Raw genomic sequence first — 10,912 nt, 5'->3', positions numbered from 1 at the left:
TTATGTTGCAAGGATTTTCTCCATTCAGCCGCCAGGGTTCATCTTTGAGCTCAGGGCATGTGGCCCGTTCTCTGTACCCCACTAACCGCAACCGTACCACATAAAAAGGAGGTAAGACACGCCCTAAAAGGAGTCATTAATCCTTTTTTTCACCTCTTTTCACTCAATAATTATTTTTTTTTATAATAAAGAGAGATTTTTTTAAAACGACTGTTCAAGTATGACTTAATTATAACAAAGCTTTTGACCAAATCTGTAACCCATTCTTCTCGTATTACATAAATATTCCCGATGACAAAATACATACTGCTCTAATTTTGTAAAACAAAAACATGAATGTTTTTTCTTGATCATGCCGTAAGAGCTGTGCCAAATCCTCCGCCCCTTTCCAGTAGTAGCCCTTCCCCTCCCCTCCCCACCTCCGTATGCGTCCTCTGCGCATGCGCGGCACGCCAGGCAGCCCCCTATTATTATTGTCAGAATAATTTCACTTATGAAAATGGCGGCGAGTCAGGGAGCTGTGGGACCTGCGGCGGCTCTCCAGAGCCAGCATTATCTGAACGTCGCGCACTGGAGCCCGGGCGTGATTCAGCAGCAGCAGCAGCAGCAGCAACACCCGCTGCACACCGCCCGCAGTCTGGAGCGCGCACTGGAAGATGCCGTCTGCTCCGGGATGCTCAACATCAGCGGAAGAAAACTGCGTGAATACCCGGGGCTCAACTACGATCTGACCGATACTACACAAGCAGGTGGGTCCCGCAGATGTGGGCTAATCTCCCTTCGTGCTCCACTGACCCGATTCTCAAGATTCATGTTTTAGGAGGACGTGGGTGCCTTTTTGGTGCATTTGCGCGGTGTGTCAATGGGTGTTTGTGTGTTCACTTCAATAGCCAGTGCACATGGTGCTCGTACAAGGGAAAACCGTTAGTATCACGCTTCATCTCTCGTGTTTATCGTAACGTTAGCTTGAGTGCGTTGACATGGAATTAGAAATACTGGCCATGACACTGGCGTCTCTATTTGTTTTGGTTTCACATCTCATTTCACCCCAGATCATATTCCACGAATAAATGCAAATAGAGAGAGCACTTCAGCAGGAACGAAAGGAGACAATCTTCATTAACCTTTACTCCAGTAATCCAGCAAGTTTTAACATGCAAACCCGTAGAAACCACACTGCACCCTAACGTACCTATACTGCGAACACGCGACAAAACTAGAATGTTCCCTTTATATTTGACGAAGCAGTTTTATTTACCATTACGGGAACAGCTTATTTAGTGGATATGGCGTTAAAGGATGGTAAAAAAACGTCGGTAAATGCAGATAGATGCTGTAGTGCCAGACAAAAGATGCTGCCCTTCGTCTCTATAATCTAGCGCGCCTCTCCATCCTCTCAGTGTAGCCCAAGTCAACGTGCAAGCAGCTGTAATTTAAACACGCATTTTATTTTCAACTAATGTGTTAGTATTATAATTTAGATGTTTGTATTAGTATTAAGAGCTATTGTTGATCTAAATAATATTTTTGTCTGGCAATTCAGAGTCTTGGTACTATGGCTGCACTATTAGAAATATTGCAGTATAAAGTGGATTAGCTACATTATTGTTTCTAGAGATGAGGCTAGAAATTAAATGGCTGCATCTCTTTCGGAAGTGTCTGTGGTCTGTAATGGTAGTCTTGCTGCAGCAAACAGCCATTCAGATGTGAAGCAGACAGTGGGAGGAGGGACACTAATCCATTCATTCATGCACACTTTACACACAGCATCATGTCTACACTCCCATTCAACTGTATAGAGTTTCACTAGTGGATAGGCCTTTTGTGATTATTTGGCTGTCTCAAAACCATTTTAGCTGTATGTAGGGTCGTTTGTTTATATCAAGCCTTGTGTTTTGATTCTCTCACACACAAGGCTTGTGTTGGTCGAAAGAATGTTGTAGATAACACTAGACGTTCACTGGTTTCCCTGTTACTGTCAGGGTCGCTAGCATACAGATTGCGTTTGTTGATAGTATAGGGCTGCTTGTGTGCACTTTTGTTTGTGTGCATTATTTCTGTGGATGTGTTCGAAAGAGGAAATAGTTGGATGTGCACCAGACTGTCACCTATAAGAGGAAGTGACTTTGTTGCTGACTCAACTGGAGATGTATGACTGCATAAAGAGAAGAGAATCCTCGTCTTGCAATCTGTGTTCACTTTTGTGAGAATGAGATTTTGTGTGCTTGTTAGTTTCTGTGTGTTTGACAGTTTGAGTAGGCTTGAGTAAATGGTAGCATGTGCGTACTAGTGTGGGTCTGTTCCAATGGGTTCAGTGACCTAATTGGCAGTCCTAATTGTCTGTTTGGCCACAAACTTAACACTGGAGTATGAAGATACCCCCAAGTCTCTGATGTTAAAGTGTGATAAAGATGAAGAATTCCTTCTCTTTGTCTTTCTTGCCTTCATTTTTCCTACCAGTTTTCCCTTTTGAAGGGAGCTGTTTATGACATGAGCCAAGAAGATGGCTGCATATATCTTTTTGTCGTCATTTGTGTCTTCATTGTTGAACTGGATCACATTTTTGTGAATATGTATGATCCACATATGTTCATATGTCCCAATTCAATACATTGCAATGCATCTCATTCAATTTGATGTTCAATATCAGTTTCAATCCTTCTTGTGAAGTTTGCTTTACTATTGTCCAGTACTGGAGTTCACAGTGGCTAAATGTGTAATCTCCCACCATTGTCTTGCAAAGACCTTATGTGTGCATTAAAAGCAAATGCTTTAAATTTTGAAGAAGTGAGAATTCCATTAACATAATGGATAAAGGGCTTCGTCTTAGTGCTCAATTCCGATTTATTGCTCTGATCCAAACGCGGCACACAGTCAAGTCACGTTTATATAGCGCTTTTTACAATACAGATTGTTTTAAAAGCAGCTTTACAAAGATAACAGGAAAATAATGCAACAAAGTTTGTTTCCAGAAGAAAATACCGTCACAGTCCAGCTTAAGTAAGCTCAGTGATATTTCATTTTTGTTGTAAAAAAAGTATATATAAAAGTATAATAAAACAGTGATGTCATCGTCAGTTCAGTTCGCATATAATGGTGTCAATGCAGGCAGATCAATAATATTGTTGAATATTAAATTTAATGTCCCCAACTAAGCAAGTCAAAAGCCAATGGCGACAAATGCGAAAAAGGCAACAGTGGCAAGGAACCAAAACTCCATCAGGTGATAGAATGGAGAAAAAAACCTTGGGAGAACCCAGGCTCAGTCAGGTGGCCAGTTCTCCTCTGACCAGTGAACAAACAGCGTATGATTATGATTCAGGCAGCATTATAGGTCACAAGTCAGATTGGATTGGAACATTCAGAATATTATCCAGTTCCAACTGGTTGAAGGTTGAAGTCATCACGCCGGGATGGAGACGGGTTTGTTGAGGATCAGTACCGATGGCTGTCGTGTCGATGAGGCCTTCTCAGGGCAGAGTCTAGTTGAAACAATCTCTGCTGACACTTCAGGGATGCGTTCTGGTTGTGTCTAGGCGCAGGTCCTCCATCTGATATAGATACGGCCCGGATCCGGCTGATTACAGTAAACCTCGGAATAAACAGAAAGACTAACATTAGCGTAGATGCCATTCTTCTTATGATTCAACGATTACATCAGGTGTTACAGGAAGTGTTCCTGGTTCCGGCTGACATAATTTATGCAGCCTAATAATCATTTAACTGATTTGAATAATAGGAATGTATAATGTACTATGTGTATGCCAGGTTAAAGAGATGTGTTTTTAGTCTAGATTTAAACTGACAGAGTGTGTCTGCTTCCCGGACAATGTTAGGAAGACTGTTCCGGAGTTTAGGTACTAAATAGGAAAAGGATCTACCGCCAGCAGTTGATTTTGATGTTCTAGGTATTATCAACTGGCCAGAATTTTGAGATCGCAATAGACATTAAGGACTATAATGCGTTAAGAGCTCGCTCAAGTGTTGGGGAGCTAAAACATTTAGTGCTTTGTTTAAAACCATTTAGTGCACGCAGTCATACGGAAGTAAACACGAAGAACACTTAAGCGATTATGTGTTTATTTATAGTGTGATCTGCCGCCGAAGCCAGCGAATTTATGTGAAAAAAGAGTGGAGTTTTTTTAACATTGAGCGGAGCCCTCATGTTTTGCTTGTATATAGAGCTGTCAAATGTAGCCTAATACTTGTGATTTCTTAGACATCACTGACCTTCCACTACCTTTCGCAACTGTCTTGATAACGTCAGGTAGGCCTATGTAAAATCTTTGAAGTGACTCACATGAGCGCAGAATTGTGACGAATGTTGATCTAGAGAGTGACGTAAAAATTTTCCGTTACTGTTCAGACTGAGGTCGCATTGCAAAATATCTGACCTGTATTGGATTTAGGACCACATTATGGAAGTGGCACAAATTGGAATTGAAAAGATCAGATTGCATGTGATTTTTGCTGTTGACACTGTCATGAGAAAACATGTGAGCAACAAAAAAAAAACCAGCCTTATTGCAGTGGTGAGGTTTGAAATAGTAGCTGAAGAAGTGTGTTTAAAGTTCATGTACGTACACATACTCGTATATAAACCCATATCTGAGCAACTGAATGAGAATCTTTATGTGACAAAGACTGGCTTGATGTGAGATGGTTGAGTTTATTTAAAAAAAAGATTTTTTTCTACTTTTGGCTAATCAAGTTGTTTGTCAGAGAATGACCAATAAACTTTTTTTTTTTTTCATATGCATTGTCTTCATGTAGAAGTAAAGTACAAGTGGCATTTATTAACGATAATGGAAGATGAAGAAAAATAAAATGCTGACTGTTAATAAATATTGTTTTTTCTTTTTTTCTCTTAATATCATCAGACTTTTATCTTGCTGTAGTATGCACTATATTCATGTGCAAAGTTGCCTTTCATGGAAATGACTTACATTAGGGCAGTTTGTGGTCATGCATGTATATGAATTATGTATGTGCCTATTCGTTGTGCACATGTAGTGTTGCTTTTTGGATCCGGCTGATGTAGATGTATGCTTATGCTAGTCGTAACCGCTTTTAACAGTTCTTACTTATTTAGATTTGACAAAACATAAGTTCATTTATATGGGTTCCCGTATGTGTGTCAAAATCTGAAGGGTTGTACTGGAATTTATATCTGAAAATGCTGCTGCTCAGCCCAAATGTAGTGATTTTAGGTTTAAAGTGCCTTAAAGACATAGGCTACTCAATCCAAAAATGAAAATTCTGTTATAATTTACTCATCCACATGTCTTTCCAAACCAGTATGCATTTATTTCTAATGTGGAACACAAAATAAGATATTTTGAAGAACATATTTGGTTACCATTGCCAAAAAAAAAAAAAAAATCATTATTTATTGTTCACAGAGGAAGGTCATACAGTTTTGGAACTGCTTGAGTACGAGTTGTAAATGATTTAATTTTGGGTGTTCACTTTTGCTCCAACTACAGCTAAAGAAAAGAAAATCACATTTCCAAAAAGAGCAAATATTGAGAAATATCTACAGAAGTCAGATTTGCTGTCATTAATCACACTGGTAACTTCTATAACAAAGTAAAATATCACAAGCCTAGAGAATTCATTCACTCATGTGATATTTAGAAGGACAAATATTTATTCATACCTTGATTATATTAACTAATTAGACCAGAATCAGCAGTATTTAAACTGTATGTTTCGGCTGTATAGTTGAATGAGTCTAATACTTTATGCAATGCAATTGTTGTCCACAATACTAAACCATTTTGTTTCAGTCTGCAATTTTATAAACATTAAAAGTTGCCGTTATTAATTTTCCATGATTTAAAGTTTTTGAAAAATATCAATAAAATGTCATGAGATGCCTGGTGTTAACTAATTTGCCATATTTATCTTGTTAAAAAAGTCAGAAAATGTCATAAATTGTGTGAAAAGGGTCCATATTTGCACACAAAGTAACAGGAAGTCCCAAGGCTGTTTGTAGCTGTGGCAGAGTGTTGAATGTCTCTTTTTAGTGTCTCTCTCTTTAGGGTAATCTGAGTTTGTAGTCCTTCTTCCTCTAAGCATGCTATAGTTCTCAGTAGATCAGTAGCCTAGCTATTGAAATCAAAGAACTAAAAGCGTGTTTTACTTCCAAGGATCGATCTCTTGAATGGTCAGGCACAAACTGGTTTGATATCAAAATGACTCATGAAGTTGAATTGCTTATCGAATATCTTGAGAACTGAGATTGTGTCCATAACACTAGGTTTTTGTTTTGCAAACAGAGGTCAATGTGACTTGGATTTATTTATTTTGAGGCAAGACAGTCAAAAGGTGTTTCCAGGAACTAAATTCACACTTTTTAAATAGCTTGTGTCTGAATGAATGAATGACTCTTTGTGGAATTGTCTTGGGTTCAAAGAAATTCATTGCATATGTTTTGGAGGAAAATGTAATGCCATGCATAACGCATCTTGATCTACAGTATCTTTTGCCTATCTTACCCTGTATAGATTTTACTACTGTATGTATTGTTGAGCCCTGCCTATCCCCTTCAGAGTACACATTAATAGCCCTCAAATTACATTTTTTATTTTTCTGTTGGCCTAGGTTACTCACTTGCCCTTCCATCACTTTTTTTCTGACCTGACTGCATGAAATAAAGTGTTATTAGTCTATACAATAATTAGTATTAATTATTACTAATTATTAATTATCACTGTGAATTAGTATTAATTAACTATACAAAACCAGGGTTTCCAAATGTGAATTAAAAAAGAAGACGAGAGGGGCACAGACAACAGAAAGCACATAAGTAGGCTACCAATACACATCTTAGAATTACAGATTTGTTTCCAAATTTTTTTTCTTCTTCTTTTGAATAATAGCTTGAAATGATGCAGCTATTAATGCATAAACCCAACTTTACTGTAAGCTTTTTCAAAGTATTTTTGTTATGTTACCCAATACTCAGCTAGAGAAAGAGAATGTCAACTTGGTGACATTTAAATCAGTGGAATTACCAAAAATAGTGTTCAAAGGTTGTATCAAGTCATAAAAATGCATGGGGCAAGTGACAGCACCGTCAGAGTCTATTTCACTGAGCTCTGCTATTCAGCGTTATTAGATTTTAAGATGAACTACGTAACTTCATTTTGCTGGTTTTGCTTGAGTTTCCTTGCATGTCCTCCTGTGATGTACACTCTGCTCTTGGGATCTTGTGACAGTAGGCAGGAGACCTCTCTGCCCTTCACAGATGAGCGCACACACACACACACACACACACACACACACACACACACACACACACACACACACACACACACACACACACACACACACACACACACACACACACACACAGCACTCTCCAGAGACTGAGGTAATTACACATGATCTGACATGCTGGTCCCATCTGTAAGGTGTCAACTTCAAACCCTTGTGCTCAGTATCATGGTCTTTGTAGTTCGGGCAGCACATCACAGTGTGGAGAAGCTTTGCAGCACTAAGAAAAAATAATTTTAGGGAGTATGCATTGAAAAGTTAATAAACTAACAGATAGATCAGTCAAGAGGGATGAATGCACTCAGTGCAGTCGACATTGAGAAATGCATCTAAAACAAAATTAGGCTAATTCAGGGTTTAAAATGAAGTGAAACTGATGACATATGAGTCAGCTCTTCTCACTTTCTGAAGGTAGTTCTCAGGTCTCTGATACTGTAGCTTTATTAAACACTCATTCTGAGCTCTAGGCCTTGGCTTTTTTAAAATGATAATCAGATTTTTCTGTTTACTGTTTATGTTAAAGGTACAATATGTAACTTTTTTGCTTTAAAAATAGCAAAAATCACTATATCTATGTTATATATTTTTTTTAGTTGTGTACTTACATTATCCCGACTGTTTCCAACAACTTTCAAACCAGGAGAAATTTGTAATTTAATTCGAAGACACGTCCCGTTTCTTTATTTCCGTTTTGTCGCTGTCAATGGCGTCATATCCGCGTTATCCCTGGTTTCCGCTCGTGCTGCCATAGCAACCAGAGCTATGAACCAGAGCCGTCTGATAGTAACCAAAGCGACAGACGTGGACAAATGTGTAGTTCGCAATGTCTATTTGCACGCTGTTGTTGTTGTTGTTTCGTTCAAACATTATGGACCATGGCAAGCAGACTTTGGATAAAAAAAGGAGAACTAAAACGAGAATCAATATCAGCGCGGTGTTTTCGAGATGCCGAGAGCTCCCATAGACAGTATATAAACGAGAGCTCCACGTCCGAGACTTCGACCGCTCCTACATGTACTTTATTAAACAGGTGAGCACATTTACATAAAACTAATCAATGTTATATAGTTCAACAATGATAAAATGTTAGAATATGATCTGTATGTTATTCTAATGTTGATCTAGCTTACTGCTAGTCTCATACAGACAAACGTAACACATACATTTCAACACACTCAAATGCAGTTTAGTGTGATAGTGTAATGTTAGACCAAGTGAAACAGCGCTGCGTTACCTCACAAATTTAATTTGTCTAATAAACTGACCTGTGAGTTGTAATTCTGCGTGTAGTTCGGTAGAATGAAATGTCCATATTCCTTTTATATTCGCGGGACTCGCGTCGCGTGTGGAGCTGATAGCTGTCTCTTAGCAATCCCGACCTGCTTCATATCACAGTCATGATAAAAGCATCGATGTATTTACTCATCCATAAACATTATTAGATCGGTCGGCTTGACGTTGACGACAAGATCCATAATTCTTAGCAAATGTTGCGTCATCAAACTACGCCTTTGTTATTGTAAATAGGTTAGCGACCCCTAGTGGCGAAAAATGCCATACTGTGCGTTTAAATCTGTCAGGTATTTTTTTTTTTCTGATAAGCAAAAAAACTATACAACGACATAAATTTCATTTTACTAACGTGATCCAAACCACATCCATATGTGCTGTTGTGCTGTGAAATCTTTATTTTGGATTGAAATATGTTTCAGTGTGAACAGTCAGATCGGATTTCAACCAATTTTCGTCTTTCAGGACATTTGTAGCTTCAAACAAACTGCAGCTGTGTCTGTGTGACATTCACTATGTAGTGAATGAGTAAAGGAGTCAGCAGTTTTAAGCAAATACATATGCACACATACATAAAATGTTGCTTATATATTTCACGCTGACACGCTCCTTGTAGTGAGATGTCATAATATGAGCAAAGGAAAGATTTCCCAGTTTTTTTCCACACTGACACCTACTTTCAGTCGTTGTATAAAAATGTCTCCTGGCGTTGTGCTGACATTTTTGTCATTACTGTTGCAAGCATTGTAGATACACCGGATGTTGACTGCGCTGTTTGTACAAGCGATCCAATTTCATCACTTGAGTTAGTTTCATTTTTTTCTGATACACATCACCCGCTGAGATATAGTGTTTATGAGCAGCATATTTAAAGTTTGGTTTTCAAGTCTTAAACACCAAAATGGTGTGTCTAATAGTCCTAATTAGACTGAAAAATGTTGACATTATTTTGAGAGATTGTTATGGCATGTTAGAGCAGTGTTTGCTGTGTTTCTGAGCTCTCACTTTGTCCTGTAATACTGAACATAGAGTATGAGACAGACGCAAACACTTTTTCAGGTTGCCTTTTTGCTTTTAAATTGAACAAAATATAATTATTGGTAACACTTTATTTCGATAGTCCACTTTAGACTATACTATATGTGGCGCCCCCTATTGCCCAACTGACTACGCCACCCCTTGAGTTTAGCTGGTATAAGTGTCAGAGCAAGGGGAACTCTGCCCCAATAAAATGTACAAACACAGGTTCGTAGAAAAGTATAAAAATACAATATTTATTGATAAATAGTTGAAGGTGTTGGTTGGCCTTGAAAGAAAACAAAAATAAATCAAACAAAATAAATCTAACTAGAAGTCAACAGACCATCAGCATGGGAGCCAGTAGAGTGGTTTGAGAAAGCACTAAGAGAAGGCTAAGTTCTCACTACCACCCGTGGACGGAGGGACAGAGCCTTGTAAGTAGTACACACTAGAGCTCAATGTCTACACACTGCAAACTCACAGCACTAATAAGTATGGTTAAGAGACATTGAGGTTCACACTTCACAGCACTGCAAATGTCTTAAGAGAAAAAAAAAGGAAAAGAAGAACAAAAACCCACTTTACAGTGAAGTCTCTTGCACTACCCTGGCTCCACCCACACAGAGACAGTTTACAAAAAAAAAAAAAAAAAAATAAACTAACAACAAAAGAATTGGGAATAAATGAAATACAAATAATAAAAAAAAAAATAAAACCACTCTAGCCTGTGACATACAATTCATACACTCACATACAATAACATATTGCCAAAAGGCTAGAGGAAAACAAACAACAGCAAAAGAAATGAAAATAGAATAATCTATACTATAAGCAGCACCACACAATCAAATCACACAATATGAAGAACAGCAGCCAGCAACTCAGGTGTAGCTGTACAAGTCTGTAAGCACAATCACACCATTAAGAATATTTGTTTGATCATGATTCACGTTCAATACAACTCACGTTTTAGACGTAGTCTTCACACATTACATGATAAAATAACCTCATAAACAAAGATGGTCAATATTGCATTGAACTGTACTATACTAAGCATACAAAACAAATACACTCCTATATACATGTTAGTTAAAACAGTGAAGGGAAATTAAACATACCTGTTGTAGCATTAACAGTGCATAGAAAGCACTAAATTAGATGTAAACATCCCACTGCAATCACAGTATCCAGTCAACGCTTGTTAAACGCGGAAGTAGTATGGCATTACTTTGCCATAATTCACTCGCCCATTCACGGTCTCACAGGGAAACAATGTTGCACCGCGGCTCAGTCAGCGTCGGCTCATCTGCTCACTATTAAA

At 38.2% G+C, this 10,912-nt stretch overlaps 1 protein-coding gene across 2 annotated transcripts in view; it reads left to right on the top strand.

Moving 5' to 3' along the window:
- Positions 1-450: 450 nt before the first annotated feature.
- The window catches only part of lrch2 (leucine-rich repeats and calponin homology (CH) domain containing 2), a 104,634-nt gene continuing 94,172 nt past the window's right edge, over positions 451-10,912 (top strand). For both annotated transcript variants that reach the window (XM_081365230.1, XM_081365229.1), the window contains exon 1: positions 451-749. In XM_081365230.1, coding sequence (XP_081221356.1) covers positions 494-749 — 256 coding nt within the window. In that variant the 5' untranslated portion in view covers positions 451-493. The remainder of the gene's footprint in view (positions 750-10,912) is intronic.

This window comes from Scardinius erythrophthalmus (genome assembly GCF_964197995.2).
Source record: "Scardinius erythrophthalmus genome assembly, chromosome: 5".
Taxonomy (NCBI): domain Eukaryota; kingdom Metazoa; phylum Chordata; class Actinopteri; order Cypriniformes; family Leuciscidae; genus Scardinius; species Scardinius erythrophthalmus.
Note: the sequence above shows the minus strand (reverse complement) of the source record. Positions and strands in the feature narration are given on the sequence as shown.